The sequence below is a fragment of the Neomonachus schauinslandi genome, chromosome 9 (assembly GCF_002201575.2).
Source record: "Neomonachus schauinslandi chromosome 9, ASM220157v2, whole genome shotgun sequence".
Classification (NCBI taxonomy): Eukaryota; Metazoa; Chordata; class Mammalia; order Carnivora; family Phocidae; genus Neomonachus; species Neomonachus schauinslandi.
In genome coordinates, this window is record NC_058411.1 from 109,665,303 (window position 1) to 109,683,421 (window position 18,119).

General features: G+C 36.6%; 1 protein-coding gene across 1 annotated transcript in view; it reads right to left on the reverse strand.

Moving 5' to 3' along the window:
* MYO9A (myosin IXA) overlaps positions 1-18,119 on the reverse strand; it is a 245,325-nt gene that overhangs the window by 154,336 nt on the left and 72,870 nt on the right. Inside the window, exons 11-13 of the mRNA XM_044917756.1 lie at positions 12,479-12,600; positions 7,319-7,460; positions 1,176-1,371 (exon numbers count right to left, since the gene is read on the reverse strand). Of these exons, the coding sequence (XP_044773691.1) occupies positions 1,176-1,371; positions 7,319-7,460; positions 12,479-12,600 (460 nt within the window). The remainder of the gene's footprint in view (positions 1-1,175; positions 1,372-7,318; positions 7,461-12,478; positions 12,601-18,119) is intronic.

Below are 18,119 nucleotides of genomic sequence, written 5' to 3' on the forward strand. Positions count from 1 at the left end.
ACAGAGAGCCTCTTAGAAATAATTTTGTAAAAGGTAAAGCAGGTTTAAGATATTCCTTTTATTTTCCAAAAATCTCTATTTCTCCCTATCTACAAAGGCCAGTTTGTACATATTATAATCTGAAAAACAGAAGCTAAGTTCAATTAGCTTTTCCCTCTCATTTTAGAAATACAATCTCCCAAATACATGTATTCATTTGAAATATGTAAAAGCTGAACTTAAAAGTTTTACTGCTAGTGCACATGCCGAAACGCCATATAAGTAAATCCGGGAGTCCTGAAAGTACAGATGTGTCCTAGCGTACTTCTACTGAAGCTTCTCTAGGCAGAACACTTTATTTTAAATGGCTACATATATATTAGGAAATCCTCACTATGCAGCAATGGTCTATCTAAGGCCAGAGCTACAGCAAGCAACAGTGCGGTCTCCATTAGGTAACAAGTGCTTATGAAGATAAGATGCCTTCCCGCAGATTGTGAACTACGGTATTTCATGATTTAAGGGGAAGAGACACAAAAAAAGTATCCTGCTCCATTTGTTTCTAAATTTCAAAGTAAAATCCAATGAACTGAATTAAGGGTAGGAAGAAAAAATTAACATTCACAAACAGATACATGTATTATTACCTGGCTTTACCCCACAATTTTGAATTTTGAAGAAAAACTGCTAATAGTCACAAAATCAGTCAAGAGAAGAAATGACACTTGACTGATTACTGAAGTCAGGTTATCTCCACTAGACCGCCGTACCTCCCATCCCAATTTTTCTATCTCCTGATTTATGCTTCCACATTAATTATGTTTCATCTGCATAAAAACTATTGAAGAAGAAGAAAATAAAGAAAGGTATCAATGTTTAATTCTATAAGTAAATGGTAAAGTATCATTTTGTTTAAAAATTTTACCAATGTCTTACTGTCTATTAAATATCAGGTGCTTTACATACATTACTCCTCTCATTATTTATTAATAAAAATGTACCAACACATATATATACACAAACACCATATATTCATTTAACTCAATCATATAAAGTACACTGGAACTAATCAGATCTGAAAATGATGTTAGGATATGGTAAGAAAACAGAAGAGAACAAAATTATGTCTCTACTCCTTAAGAGAGGTAAAAAACTAAAAGATGAAGTATGGTAGAATACTAATATCTACTGCTTACCAGTTTTTCTCTGAATGTGTCTTTTCCCAGCTTCCCTGAAAGCAACCATGGCTCTGAAAAAAGCTCTGAGAACTGCCCATCGGAAAACAGCTACGGGATCAATTCCAATCATCCCAGAGATAAATGCATTCTTGCTACTTCTTAGAAGAGCTACAATGTCAGGGCGCATGTGATCTGTATTTTTTTCCCGGAAATCCTACATGAAAAAAGTACCAGTGTTATTTTTGAAAAAATTAGTGAACCAAGAAGATAATGGGTGACATGTTTGAAAAGTGGCTTAACAAGGACTATAGAAGTGATTTCTGTTCTAGGTAGCTAACTGGACCAGATACCTTTTATAAAGTCCCAGCCAACCCTAAAACTATTGAATTCTGTAATACATTTAAATGGCAGTGAATATTCCACAATTTTATTGCAACTTGTTAAACAGAGAGCCTCTCTGAAGGGGTATCACATAAAATGACCAGACATGAGAAGACAAGGAACAGCGTTCCAAACAAAGAGAACACAACACCTACTACCTATAGGTGGTAGGACAAGTTAGGAGACAAGTAGTAAGACCAGGGGCTGGAACATTCTGGGCAAGGGTGAGAGTGGTGGAAGATTTGGCAAATAAATAGGCTATGCAAGCCTGAGTTAGGAGTTTGTAGATTTTATTCAAGTATAAAGGAAAGCCAATGGAAGCTAAACGATGTTTTATAAATACCATGGATGCCACAGAGGGAATGAATTTATTGAAAGAATGGAAAAAGGGAGACTAACTATTGCAATATTCCAAATAAAAGGTGAAGGTGACCTAGATTACACTGGTGGTAACAGCATAAAGGGAAAATAATTATTGTATTTGGGATACGCTTTGGAAGTAAGGCAAAGAATTTGCTGGTGTATTAGAGCATGGTGAGAAAATGAGGGAATAAGGTTAACACCTATATTTTGGGTTTAAGGAACTAGGTAGAGGTGCCATATTGATATAGAGAAGTCTAGAGAAAAGAGAAGGTTTACGGATAGGAAATGAGATCAAGAGATCAGTTTTGTGCAAGTGAAGTCTGAGATGGTGAGGATATCGACAGTAGCAAGCAACATTTATTGAAAGGTTAATATGCGTGTGGCACTCTTCTAAGCATTTTACATGTGTTATCTCATTTAAACTCATTTCAACCACCTAATAATTGCTTGAGACAGATATTATTATCATTATTCCTATTTTACACTTGAAGAAACTCAGTCACAGAGAGATTAACTATCTTGGCCCCTATCACACAGTAAGTAGAACAGGGGTTCAAAGACAGCCACTCATTACCACTATACTCTATCTGCATACAGACATCAAGTAGGCAGATGAATATATGTGCCTATGAGTCCTACAGAGACTTCAGAAAATATATGTATTACCTAAGGACTATAAATAGGCAGTACAAACCACCTGCCAATGGGGGATGGAGGGGATATAACAGAAGAAAATGGGTTAAAATATCCCACAGAACGAGAAGGAGAACAAAAAGTTTACATTTGTGGAAGAAGGTTCCAGACTGATATGTATAGTCTTGGCATTAGGCTGTAACCAAACCCAGATAAAAGGATTAAAACTTGGTAAGTAAATCACTCAGAGTTGGTGCAACTTCACAGAACAGCTCTAACTCAGAATTCTATGAGGAGCATGCCTAGTATGATGTTTTCCAGAAGGCAGTTTGGAGTCCTTTAGGGGTTTCCTTTCCTACTCTTTGTTCTCCTAAGAACAGGGGAAAAGGAGAAACAAGCCAGAAATCTTGGTCCTTGGCTTGTCCCTAAACACCCTTTGAGCAAAAGTATGTATTATAAAAGTTAATAAAACTGATTAAAAATTTTCAAATCCAAATCACCACCACCACCATCAGCAGCTAATACCTACCAAGGGCAAAAAAGATGTCAGGCACGAAGTTAAGCACTATACATAACTTATTCAATTCTAACAATTACTTAATAAAGCAGAGTAATTACAAACCATACTTTAGATAAGTAAACAGAAATATAAAGAAGCTTGACAAAGGTCAAACATAATAAGTACTACAGGAACTGAAACATGTGTCTGTTCTACACTGAAGACCAGCGCATCCTATTAACAACTATACTGTACAAAGTAAAATTCTAGAATTCTTTCTCATGATGAGTGTCAAATGTTGATGGAAACCTTTATTTTCCAAATGTAATGATCTCATCTGTCTTCATAGTTCCGTATTTCTAAGTACATTTCATAAACTAATCCTATCATTCTTATTGAAAATTTTCTCTTAGTTTCTATTAACAATACATTTTGTGATTTACTACTTACCCTATTGCTGGTTCCATATTTGAAATTCTTAGGGTTTGCTCTTACGTACTCTTACAATTTTCACTCAATCATCTAACATCAGGTGATCGCTACCATAGTAATGGCTTTAAACACTATCTATATGATGAGGCCCAATCTATATTTCCAGCTCAGACCTTTCTTGTTATGTCTGAGATCCATTTATACATCTTAAAGGTATCTCAAACTTGAAAGAGAATGCGTAAGACTAGTATTACTTAAATGTTTGGAAGCATTTGCCAGTGAAACCATATAGGTGTGGAATTTCCTCTGAGGGGAAATTTAAACTGCTGATTCAAATTATTTAATAGAAATAGGAGTCTCAGGTTTTCCTATATTTCTGGTGTCAGTTTTGATGTGTGTTTTTCATGGAATTCTCCATTTTATCTATGTTGTCAAATTTACTGGCAAATATGTTCAGACCCTTTTTAATATCTGCTGAGTATGTAGTTTTCTTTTCTGATATCTGTATTTTTAAAATCTTTTTTTCTATTATAGATTATTTTCTATTACCTTTTATTATCTTCTGTTATCTTTTCAAGGAACCAGTTTTTGACTTTGTTAATTTCTCTATTGCATGTCTGCTTTCTACTGCATTAATTTCTAGTCTTCCTTTATTATTTCCCTCTAATTTGGGTGGGGGGGTTAATCTGCAGTTCTTGTTTCAGTTTCTTGAAACGGAAGCTTAGATAATTACTTTCAACGATTTTTCCTAATATATGCATTTAAAATTATAAATTATTGCTTTAAATGCATCCTACCAATTGCTACAGATTCTGCAAATTTTAATATGTTGTATTTTCATTAATGCTCAGTTTAAAATTAGCATTGTAGGGGCACCTAGGTGACTCAGTTGGTTAAGCGTCTGCCTTCGGCTCAGGTCATGATCCCAGCGTCCTGGGATCAAGCCCCTCGTTAGGCTCCCTGCCCAGTGGGGAGTCTGCTTCTCCCTCTCCTCCCTGCTGGTGCTCACTTTCGTTATCTCTGTCTCTCTCTCTCTCTCAAATAAATAAATAAAATCTTTAAATATAAAAAAATAAATAGTAAAATTAGCATTGTAATTGTCATTTCTTTTTTGACTCATGGGTTACATAGAAGAATTGTGTTTAAACACTTAAAGACTGTCTAGCTATCCTTATGATATGCCAAGTAGGTCAGTTTTTAATAATCCTATTCAATTTTTTAGTTTTTACTGATTTTGTGTCTTATTCTGTTAGGTACTAAGAGATATGTATTAAAAGCTACAACTAGATGGATTTTTCTAGTTCATTTTTGTCCTCCCTTTGGGCTTTATATATTGAATCAAATCATTAAGTACATACAACTTTTGATGATTATGTCTTCCTATCAAACTGGCCCCTTTTATTGGTATGAAATGTGCCTCTTTATCTTTAGTAATACTTCTTGCCTTAAAGTCTACCTGTCTGATAATAATTTCTTTTAGTTTGGGTTTGGGTGGTATACATTTTTCCATCTTTTTACTTTCTATATACATTTTTTCTATATATATATATTTTTTCCATTAATTTACTTTCAACCTATCTAAGGATGATTAATCACAGGCACAAGTGTATATATTGTATGATTCCATTTACCTGAAATATTGTAATAACAAGTAAATCTAAGGACAAAAAATGAGGATAGTGGTTATTACTAAGTGGGGGAGAATGAGCAGGGAAGGGGCATGACAGAAATCTGTACACTTTAGATTTATGCACCTAACTGTATGATTTTATAGCTCGTTTTCTTGTTTTTGTTTTAAACTGCATTTTAAAATCCTTTTTTTAAATTGAGATATAACTAACATATAATGTATAAGGTATACAATGTGTTGATTTGATACATTTATATACTGCAATATGACTACTACTATAGCATTAGCTAATACCGCCATCAGGTCATAGAACTATAATTTCTTTTCTGTGGTAAGAACATCTAAAATCTGGTCTCTTGGGGCGCCTGGGTGGCTCAGTCATTAAGCGTCTGCCTTTGGCTCAGGTCATGATCCCAGGGTCCTGGGATCGAGCCCCGCATCGGGCTCCCTGCTCCACGGGAAGCCTGCTTCTCCCTCTCCCACTCCCCTTGCTTGTGTTCCCTCTCTCGCTGTGTCGCTGTCAAATAAATAAAATCTTTAAAAAAATAAAAAATAAAATCTGGTCTCTTAAGAACTTTGAAGACAATGCTATTATCACAATGTTAATTATAATCGTAATGCTGTGCATTAGATCTCCAGAACTTATTCATCTTCTAACTGCAAGTTGGTATCTTTTGCCCAATATCTCAATTCCCCCAGCCCCCAGCCCCTGAGTACCATGATTCCACTCTATTATTCTTAATGTTTGTTCTAAAATCTGTTCCTTTCTGTCTTTTCCATCTCGAAATAACACCTCAAATTCACCCATCAGCTAGAGCCAGAAGTCACTTACTTAGGTAGGATCCATCAATCAGGTTCTACCAATTATACCTCCAAAATATATCTCATAATCATCTATATTTCCTCCATCTCTACTGCCACCCCTGTGGTTCAGTTTACCTTAACATTTCACCTCAACTATTAAAAAAAGCTCCTAATTGATCTCCCAGCTTCCACTCTTCATCCTCTGCTGTTTCTTCTCCTCAAAGTAATCAAAGCAATCTTTTCAAAACACAAATCACAACCTGTTTAAAATCTTTTCATGGTTCCCCATAATCATTTCAATAAAAACCAAACTCATTTAACTTGGTCTAAAAGCCATGAAGAATTAAATTGCTATTCATTCTCTAAATTCGTTTCATTCACTATCTCCCTTGCTTACCATAATCTAGTAACACTGACCTGTTTTCAATTATTTTAACATATTATGATTAACATATTAATTCTTTCCTATCTCATGGCCTGGAATATTCATCATCCCAACTCCTCACCAAGGTGACACTTGCTTCAGGTTAACTCTCAAAATTTAAGTTCTCAGAGAGATATTCATGGATCTCCAAATTCAAAGTCCACTATTTCACTACTTTCTTTCCTAGAACCCATTCATTTATTTATAGCAATATCCCATTTATCCATATTATACACACATGCGCACGTGCTTGTATATACTGAGCCAAGAACATGTCTGCCTGGTTTATCACTAAATCATTCCAAACACCAAGCACAGAGTCTGACACATAGTCTGTATTTAACAGGTACTTCGTGAATAAGTCAATCATTTGCAAATGAATGAGTGATTTTAGTTGTGACTCTCACCTCAAGACCCAAGAGAAAATATATTGCTCCACTATTCTCCACACCATCACTGCCTTGCCTGGGAAATTATCTTAAATGACAGACTTAACACCAAGTGGTTGAAGGGTAACAGGCTCACTAATTACAAATAAGAAATGGCCACAATTATGAAGATTCCCCTCCACAGGAGTGAAAAGTTTCAATCTATTCATTGGAGTGCAAGCTCACAAATACCTAATGGTGCATAAAGACATGAAGCCTCTGTTAAGCCTCACGGGTGCAGAGAAGAGAAAAATTCAACAAACTACATAATGAAATATTAGGTTCAAGATATACTGATGCTATCTATTTTTCAGATTTAAAAAAAGTATTGGAAGGGACTGATACTGAGTTTATCTATAGGAGGAAACCAACAAAAATATCACATAAAACAGTAATATGTTGCAAGGTAGAATCTGAATGTTAGTAGTATCTTTATAAAATGTCTCCAACTGTTACTGATCAAGAGCCTCCATAAACTACAGAGAAGGCAGTGTGACAGGGATGATAATACATACAGTAAAGAAAACACTTTTACCCTGAAGGCATATTAATGGGAAATTTACTGACCTTTACCCCATATTTTACTTTCCCAGCATAATGCTTTATGATGAAAGCAGGCTCCATCACGGCTGGAAATTCAATGTAAGAATTCTCTTCATGTTGATGCTTAAATTTATCTAGCAATGTTTGATTTGTAGCCTGTGGAAAGCTGAATTAAAAACAAAAAACAAACACACACACACACACAAAAAAGATGCAGCTGTCAATACAGTCTTTTTTTTTAATACATAATTACATTGCCATCTAACACACTTATAGCAAATTACAATGAGTTTTCACTTATATTATCTAATCTGATTCTCTTAACAAGCTAAAAAGTGAGTATAAGAAGGACTGGTGTTTTATAGATAAGAGATCAAAAGTCACGATTTGCCCAAACTCACACTTTGCAAGTAGCAGAACTAAGAAATTAACTCAGGTCTTTAGATATTTAGCTCAGGTTGCATTGTGTGCCACTTCTGTAATACCCATAGGATAATAAAACTCAAATGATACATTGTTGGGGCCAAGAACTTCCAAATAGAAAATGATCTCTCAATCTGGACAGGTCTTAAGTCCATAGTCATCTTCTGTTTTCCTATTTCTTCATATACAAATTAAGTAGCAATTTTCTTACCTATACCAGTAACTACATAATTTTATACTATATTATTATCTCAAATATGTCTCAATGGTTTATACTCATTGATGAACATTTCATATCTACTTATTAAGAAATAATTACATGATAGCAAATACAGGAATATCAAAGTTTAGGGGGCATCTGGGTGGCTCAGTTGGTTAAGCAGCTGCCTTCCACTCAGGTCATGATCCCAGGGGCCTGGGATCGAGCCCCTCATCAGGCTCCCTGCTCAGCGGGGAGCCTGCTTCTCCCTCTCCTCCCCACTCATGCTCTGCCACTATCTCTGTCTGTCTCTCTCTCAAATAAATAAAATCTTTAAAAATTAATTAATTAATTTCCAACTCTTGGTTTCAGCTTGGGTCATGATCTTGGGGTCCTGGGATCGAGCTCCATGTCAGCTCTGCTCTCAGCACCGTCTGCTTGTCCTTCTCCCTCTTCTCCTCTCTCACTCTCCCTCAATCTCTCTCAAATAATAAATAAATAAATTTTTTTTTTTTTTAAAGTTCAGAAAAGAAAAAAATCACTAGTGGTTGGGAATCATGGGAAGATTCAAAGAAGATATAGGAGGCAATTATGAGCTAAATGTTAAAGGTTGGGTAGGAGTTTCATATAGAGGAAATATCATTGACAGAAAAAGGAGAAAGCAAGTATCTTTCAGAAAAGTTTCATTTAATCATAATTGAAATAATGAGAAATAATGTGACATGAGGTTGCAAAGATGCTGAATACAAAATCTAATGTGTAGAAATGATTCCAAAATTACAACAGAAATAGGTAATTTTGTTATATGTATTAGAATCAGGAAGGAGAATGGCTTTTGGTGTCAGACAGTAATAGTTTAGATTACCAGTTCTGTATGTGACCTACGGCAAGCTTTAAGAACTAGTTTCCATAAATGAGTACAGTGAGGTATCGCAATGTTAACAGAATTAAACAACACTGGTAACAACATATAACACTAGCTGGCATCCTATAGGGAAGGCATAAATGTTACCTACTTTCTAACGTTGCCAACACTGCCATTTTCCTATTCATCTAGGCCTGCTTTTGCATTCAAATACTATCCCTTCCTCAAAACACCTTCACCATCCAGCTCTCCCTGTCCATTCCAGAACTCTAAAGCCATTCTAGAATGGACTATAACTCTTGCAATTTGAAACAGAGAGTACAGCGACAGCCTCTACAGTAGTCTCAGTACTCTAATCTTACCTTGTTTCAAGTCACCAAATCAAAATATCAAAATTTTCCTGTAATATTCCTTTAATCGTGTGCCTCCCCTACTCAGTAAAATTTATGGATCACCAAGGCAAAGAGACCCAATCCAAGGTCATAAGCCTAGACACAAACTCAACCTCTGCAAACTTATGCCTCACTACTTCACAGCAGGATGCTTTTGGATACTCATCTCATTGTCTCTAAGTAATCCTCTGAGTAATCAAAAAGCTTGTGATTTATTTTTCTCTTACTTTCAAATGGAGAAAATAAATTTTCAAAGGAAGACATATATGAGAACAGTTTTTATTCCAAACAAGGAAAGATGGAAAGAAAAGCTCTCCATGTGAGAAAAACTATCCACACTTGTGGATACACACTGCAATATCAAGTAAAAGAGCTTGGAACAAAGGCAAATCAGACATTATTGTGCATTTCAAAGCTCTTCCATCCAGTGTTCCCCAAAGGCTATCTGCCAGGAAGCCTTAGATTAGTGTTTCCATGCTTCTTTCTGTGTTTCTTTAACTCTCAAAAATACCAATACCTAGACCCCATTCCTGTGATTTTACTGAAGTGATGCTAGGGTCATGATGACCAGTACTATTTCCAAGTACTCCAGGTAATTCTTATGAGCAGGCAAGAATGACAAAATGCTGTCCTAAATGAATGCTCTGATCTTAATTTCATTTGTTAAAAGAAGACTGGGGTGGAAGTCAAAGATTCTGCATTTCTAACAAGCGTCAAGGGGCTGCCAGTCCTGCTGTCAACAAATCATACTTTGAATACCAAAGGAAAGACTGGTAACACTCCTAACATCCTGCTCACACCTAACTTTGCTTATTCTACTCCTTCTTTCTAAATTTCATGCTGCATCCTTTACAGTCAAGCTTAAATAACTTGCCCGAGGTCAAACAGCCAAGAGATAACAGAGAAAAGATTAAAAAAGACTTCTGACCCATGCATCTAAAGCACTATAAACAACACTGAATGAGGTAGGAACACCGCTAAGGATATATTTCATGTTATATATTCCCTATAGAACAAAACAGTTTTTAGAGGAAAACTACTCAAAGTAGTTCCCCAAACAGCCTTCCTAAATGTGTCTAACTTATTTTCAATCCAACTCTGGCAGAGAGAAAACATTTCATGCCGTTGCATCTTCTGGGATGTTAAAGCACAGAGCAAAGTGGTCCATTTACAAGAGGAGGTAAAAACAACAGGACTGATACATAAAGTGAAGAAAATAATAATAGAATTTATAAAAAGTTTTTATGGAGGACTGAATATAGAAGCATAATTGAAGGGACAATTAAGAAGTTATTCAGTCCAGGGTTACCTGGGTGTCTCAGTCAGTTAAGCATCTGCCTTCAGCTCAGGTCATGATCCCAGGGTCCTGGGACAGAGCCCCAAGTGGGGCTCCCTGCTCAGCAGGGAGTCTGCTTCTCCCTCTCCCTCTGCCCCTCCCCACCACTCATGCTTGCTCTCTCTCTCTCAAATAAATAAATAAAATTAAAAAAAAAAAAAAAGAGGTTATTCACTCTAGTCTCCTACCAACAACAATACCCTGACAGATGATGCAAAAGAATTACTATGATGGAAAATTTTATTACTTTATAAAGCAGTTGCTAATCAGCTCTAATGATAAGAAAGTTCTTTCTTACACTGAGCCAGAATCTGTCTCTGTGTAATTTCCGGCCACATGGCTTACCCCCAGGAACTTCTGGGTAATGGCAGAGTTAATATTCTCTTATTGGGCAATATTTATATTTATGTGAGGTAGCAAGTGACCAGGGAAATATAGTCTTTGTATAATAAGATGTGAACCAAAAATATTTTATGTAAGGAATGACAGGCCAAACAAAAACCCTTTCCTCTACTCATGTTTTAATTACATACTCGGCTATCTCAATTGCTGCTCACAACCACCTTAAGATATATAGCAGACAGCACTATCATTTCTCATCATTTCCTTTTTACATGCAAAAAACTAAGAACGAAGAATATTCAGAGATTTGCCAAAGGTAGCTAATAGAGATGGAATGCAACCCTGAACTTCTGACTCTATAGCCTATTATGGAGAAACATTATAGGACAATACTTCAATGCACAAGCTAATTAGTCAGAAATGCCTGGAGTGTCTTCAAGTCCATCACTTACTATCTATATGATCTTCTTCTAGACTTGCTTAAACTGTGTTCTTTTTGTTATCATAAAATACCTCAAACAAATAAAACTGCTTAATATTTTGACATCAACCATAACAGTTCTCAACACTGAATATCAAAATCACCTATGAAGCTTTCCAAAATAAAATACACCAGAGGTAAGGTATGTGAGCAGTTAAGAAACACTAACCTTACGATTTTATAAAAGATAATATATGTTGTAGGGCATATAGAGCAATGCAAAAAAAACTTTTACACAACTTTGTACATAAAATATTTTTGTATTAATTACATTTTAATTCATTTAGATTAATGGAAATAGTCTATATGTTTATGGCATATTAATAGGGTGACATACAACTTACCATACAAACCAGGATATTTGGGAGTTAAAGCAGGCACCTTTAATAACTAAACTGGACAACAGGCATAAACTTTAGATTGTCCCATTCAAACCAGATGATGTATGGTCATCCCACCTATGATAGTTAATCCCCAATATTTTATATTTTACTTCAGTGGGTATAATGGTTATAGCTAGAAATCAAGTGACCTAATTTCGTTACTTAATATTTTAGTGAAGAGTGACAGAAAACTCACATACTCTCCATCACTTCAGTTTCTCCAATTCTAGATTTGCCATCTTATAGGATAACTATAAATAATACTTTACAGAGTACTAAAAACACTCTGGAGGATGCTATATGAAGTTTTATTTCTGAAGCTTATTCAGCTTATGTTTGGTATACTACACAAGGATGTCAAATACTTGGCATATATTGCTACTTTCCACCTGCACAGCTGTGGCAGACATCACTAATCTATCATGATATTCTTTTCTACTGAACATGAAAACTACAAACACATCTCATATAAAACTCAATTCAAGAAGAGAGGAATATGCAACAATAAAAAAATATGTTAACAAATTTAACATCAAAGTAACTATGTAGAAAAATCTGGAAAAACTCAAGGAAAAAATGCATTCAATATTATAGTTTACCCAATTTTCCTAGAAACATACACAATAAAATGCACACAAGGGAAACTTTGGCTCCTTATTGATTATGTAAGAAGAAAATTTAAGACTTAAAAAGACATGAAAAGCCCAAATGAAAAGAATCATACTTTTGATTGAAAAGTACTTGCTGAAAGAATCATACTCACTTGCTTTCTTCATCCAAAAGATGGAGCAGACCTGTTGGTTTCTTGCTAATAAGATTTATGCAACAGGTATTATCAATATAATCTATATTGTGCCAGCTGATACCTTCAGTTCTATACTCCTCCTAGGAAATAAATTCACAATTTATTCATCTTGCAGAAAATAACAGGTATATGATAATAAAGACTGAAAAGCTTTTGCCAGGCTTAAAAGAACTAAACTTTTCCCTTTTAAATCACTAAATCTACACAATGGAAGAATGTATAATTTTGGTTACGTAAAACCTTCATACAGTATATGTCTATTTTCATTAAAAAGTACATACAATCAAATTTTTTTGTTAAATTGCTATGTGTATGCCACTCAGGTGAAAATTTAGGGCTGGATTTGTTTTAGCCGCACTATGTAAGGACTGCACTAAAGAAAAATATAAAATAGGGGCACCTGGGTGGCTCAGTTGGTTAAGCGACTGCCTTCGGCTCAGGTCATGATCCCGGAGTCCTGGGATCGAGTCCCGCATTGGGCTCCCTGCTCAGCGGGGAGTCTGCTTCTCCCTCTGCCCCTCCCCCCTCTCATGCTCTATCTCATTCTCTCTCTCAAATAAATAAATAAAATCTTTAAAAAAAAAAAGAAAAATATAAAATATAAGAAGCCTAATTTCTCCCACATGACCCTAAACCAACAAAAAGGACTGAGTATTTGTTGGATTATCAATAATGAATTTAATGAAACAATGTCTGGGAAAAGTAAAAACCATCACCTCCAGTGATCACTGATATCATATGGAATTCATACATACTTCATTCGGTAAAATAAAACCCTTAGGGGTTAAAAAAAAAAAAAAAACCCTTAGAATATGTTAAAAAAAAAAGTTTCAAATCCAAGATTTTAAAAAGTCAAAGCTCAGGCACTGAACAACTATTCAACTATTAGGCCCCTATTGTTGCTTATTTTTTCTCTGTACTGGGAAATAATCTTATATTCATCCTTGTGATGCTTTTAAACTGTTTTTCAAAACAAGGCCCCTGACAATCTAAAGAAGGTAAGTTTCTACACTGCAAGAATATTTAGGCACCAAGTAAATACCCCAGTTGGCTGATGACTTTAGTATGCACTGATAATATTCACACACTTCTCTACAAATATAATGGTTTTGCAAATTAGGGATTTTTTTATTTTTATCATTCTTTGGGTATTATTATTATTGTTATTATTAACCTGTAAATAAGACTGGTATACTATAAACTGTAGTTACTCTACTTGGGAAAAGTAAATGTCTGTGCTAACTTCAGCAGCACATATATTAAAGCTGGAAGATTAGCAGGGTACCTCTGCAGGGATGACACGAAAATCTGGGAAAGGTAAATGCTTAGTTCTTTCCTTTTAATTAATAATTTCACAAGAAAGTAATTGCTATATAAAGGTCACCCTGCACAGTAGTAAGCAAGTTTTTTTGTCCTGTTTCTTTTTTGTAGCATGGTTAACAAGCATATGGATTCTTATAAACATTAATATAGCAGTCCAAAATCCTCCCCTCATCTCCTCTTCCCAATGACAATTCACACCCCCTTGCCAAAGTTAACTATTATCCTAACTTCTAATAACACTGATAAGGGTCGCCTGGGTGACTCAGTCGTTAAGCGTCTGCCTTCAGTTCAGGTCATGGTCCCAGGGTTCTGGGATTGAGCCCCACATCAGGCTCCCTGCTCAACGGAGAGCCTGCTTTTCCCTCTCCCTCTGCCTGTCTGTGTTCCCTCTCTCGCTGTCTCTATCTGTCAAATAAATAAAACCTTAAAAAAAAAAAACTGATAAGACTCATCTGTTTATAAATCTAATATAAACAGAGCCATACAATATATATTCTTTTCACTTTGCTTTTTTTTTTCACTCAACATTAGTTTCAGAAACACATCCAGGTTGTAGGAGGCATTTAAAGTTCATTCATTTTTTTTTTTGCATTTTTTATTTTATTATGTTATATCACCATACATTACATCATTAGTTTTTGATGTAGTGTTCCATGATTCATAGTTTGCATATAACACCCAGTGCTCCATTCAATACATGCCCTCTTTAATACCCATCACCAGGCTAACCCATCTCCCCCACCCCCTCCCCTCTAGAACCCTCAGTTTGTTTCTCAGAGTCCATAGTCTCTCATGGTTCGTCTCCCCCTCCAATTTCCCCCCTTCATTTTTCCCTTCCATCTTTTTTTTAACATATAATGTATTATTTGTTTCAGAGGTATAGGTCTGTGATTCAACAGTCTTACACAATTCACAGCACTCACCATAGCACATACCCTCCCCAATGTCTATCACCCAGCCACCCCATGCCTCCCACCCCCCACCACTCCAGCAACCCTCAGTTTGTTTCCTGAGATTAAGAATCCCTCATATCAGTGAGATCATATGATACATGTCTTTCTCTGATTGACTTATTTCGTTCAGCATAATACCCTAAAGTTCATCTATTTTTTTAATCCTTTATTTAAATTCAATTTAGTTAACATATACTGTATTATTGGTTTCAGGGGTAGAATTTAGTGATTCATCAGTTGCACAGAACACCCAGTGCTCATTCAATCAAGTGCCCTCCTTAATGTCCATCACCCAGTTACTCCATCCCCCCAACCACCTCCCCTCCAGCAACCCTCAGTTTGTTTCCTAGAATTAAGCATCTCTTATGGTTTGCCTCCCTCTCATTTTCATCTTATTTCATTTTGCCTTCCTTTCCCCTATGTTCATCTGTTTTGTTTCTTAAATTCCACATAGGAGTGAAATCATATGGTATTTGTCTTTCTCTGACTTAATGATTTTGCTTAGCATCCATTTTAATTGCTGTAGGGCAGGGGTTGTGGAACATCATATTCACTCATTTATTTATGCTTTATCTACAGCTGCTTTCTCAGTGTTCTAGCAGGACTGAGACCACATGGCCCCAAAATCTTAAAAGACTTATTCGGTCCTTTACAGAAAAAGTATGCCAAATCTATGAAAGAGCATTAGTTCTCAAACATTAATACTCAACAGAATCACATAAAGGACTTATTAAAACACAGACCACTGGGCCCCAGGCCCAAAATTTCTGAATAAGTAGGTACAGAGTGGGGTCCAATATTTGCATTTCTAACAAGTTCTTAGGTGATGCTACCAGTAGGGATAGGAGAACAATACTTTGAAAACCAATGCTGTGCAGTATTTATATGCAATTTATTCACCCACTGCACTACTGATAGACATTACAGTTATTTCTAATTTTTAGCAATTAAAAATGCCATTATTAACATTTGTGCACAAAAGTTTTAGTGTGCATTTATATGCATTTTGAAACTGAAAACATAGGCTTATAAACTACACATGTATAATAACCTCAACAGATACTGCCAAGCAGCTTGCAGAGTATGTGTACCAATTTATGCAACCATCACCCGTGTATGGGACTTTCCCATGTACAGTATCTCTAATATTTGTATTACAGTTTTTTTCATTTCGTCATTCTCATGAATGCCTAGGGGTATCTCACTGTGGTTTTAATTTTAATTATCTGATGACTAATAAGCGAAAAATCTTTTCCTATGTTTACCCTCCATTTGGATGTCCTCACATGTCTATGTTCATAATAAAAACTCTGAGGAAAAATCCCTGCCTTAGTCATAGGGATTCAGTCTATTTCCATTAAGTTGGATATTATTTATACATTTTTGTAAATGCCCTTTATCAGGAAGTTCCCTTCTATACCTAGTTTGCTGAGGATTTTTTTTTAACATGAATAGTTATGCAATTTTATCAAATGCTTCTATTGAAATAACAGTAAGTTTTTTCCCCGTTTTGTTAATAGATGAATTAAATCGACTGATGATTAGATGTAACACACACCAGAAAAAAACTCCACTTGGTTCTCATATATTATCCTTTTACATATCTTGCTGGATTTAGTTTGCTAATATTTGTTTAGAATTTTTTAATCTATGCTTATGAGTGAAATTCACTTTAATTTTCACTTCTAATAATATCCCTAAGAGATTTGGATATCAGTGTTATCTTAGCCTCCTAAAATGCACTGTGAATTGTCCCCTCTTTTGCTATTCCACATAAGAATATACGTCAAACTGGGCGGAGCAAGATGGCGGAGGAGTAGGAGACCTGGATTTCGTCTCCTCTCAGGAATTCAGCTGGATAGGGATCAAACCATTCTGAACACCTACAAACTCAACAGGAGGTCGAAGAAAAGAAGAGCAACAACTCTCTCATCAGAAAAGCGACCACTTTCTGGAAGGTAGGACGTGCGGAGAAGTGAATCCGAGGCGATATTCGGGAGGATAGACGGCGGGGGAGGGGCCTCCGGCGGCCGCTTCTGGCAAGTGATAGAGCCGCGGGGCACAAAATCGGAACTTTTAAAAGTCTGCTCCACTGAGGGACGTCACTCTGGTGGCTAAGCGGGGGGTGGAACCCTCCGGGACAGTGTGGTCTCAGGACCCACGGGTCACAGAAAGACTGGGGGTGCCTGAGTGTGGCAGAGCTCCCAGGTATCGGAGCAGGGAAGCCGGCTGCAGAGGCGGAGCCCAGGCGCGGGCTCTCAGCTCGGGGTTGCCATAAACTGTGATCCGCGGCACAGTCAGGCCACTGCTCCTCCAGCAGGGACCCAACAAGCGGCAGATCCGGGGAGACTCACCTTCCTCCCCCGGGAGGAGCCGCGCGTGAGTGCGCCGCAGGGATCTGCTGGGTTTGGAGACTCCACCCGGGGTCGGGTGCCAGAGATAGAGACGCGCGGTCACAGGCCGGGTGAGCACGGAGTGCGGCTGGAGACCGGGGAGACGGGAGTGACTGACGGCTTTTCTCTGGGGGCTCACTGAGAAGCGGGACCCCGAGTTCTCGGCTCCTCCGGGGCGGAGATTGGGAGGCCGCCATTTTCACTCTCCGCCTCCAAAGCTGTACGGAAAGCTCGCAGGGAACAAAAGCCCCGGAGAGCAAACCCCAGCAGATTACTTAGCTGGGAGGGGGCAAGGGCGGGGCAATTCTGCCTCCAGCAAAGACATTTGGAAACCGCGGCAACAGGCCCCTCCCCCAGAAGATCAGCGAGAACAGCCAGCCAAGACCAAGTTTACCCATCAATGAGAACGGCAGAACTCCAGCTCTAGGGGACTACTGCACGTAGAATTCATGGCTTTTTTACCATGATTCTGTAGTCTTTCAAAGTTAATTTTTTTTTAACTGTCTTTTTTTCTTTTTTTATTCTTTTTGAATTTTTCTTTTTCCCTTTTTCAACCAACATCTTATCAATCCCTTTTTTTAAAAAAAAACATTTTTATTTTTCATTTTTAGAGTCATATTCTATCCCTTCATAGTAGTTACCCATATTTTTGGCTTATATATATAAGTTGTTCTCTCTTTAAAATTTTGAGATAGTTTCTTCTAACAGATCAAAATATACCCTAAATCTCTAGTATATGGTGTTTTCTGTTCCCCTGCCTGATCACATCCTCTCCCTTTTTTTCTTCTTTTTTTAAATCCTCTTCTTTCTTTTTTTAAACAACTTCTTACCAATTCCTTTTATAAAATTTTTTATAATTTCCATCTTTACAGTCATATTCCATCCCTTCATCATATCAACCCTTATTTTTGTACATATATAAGTTTTTCT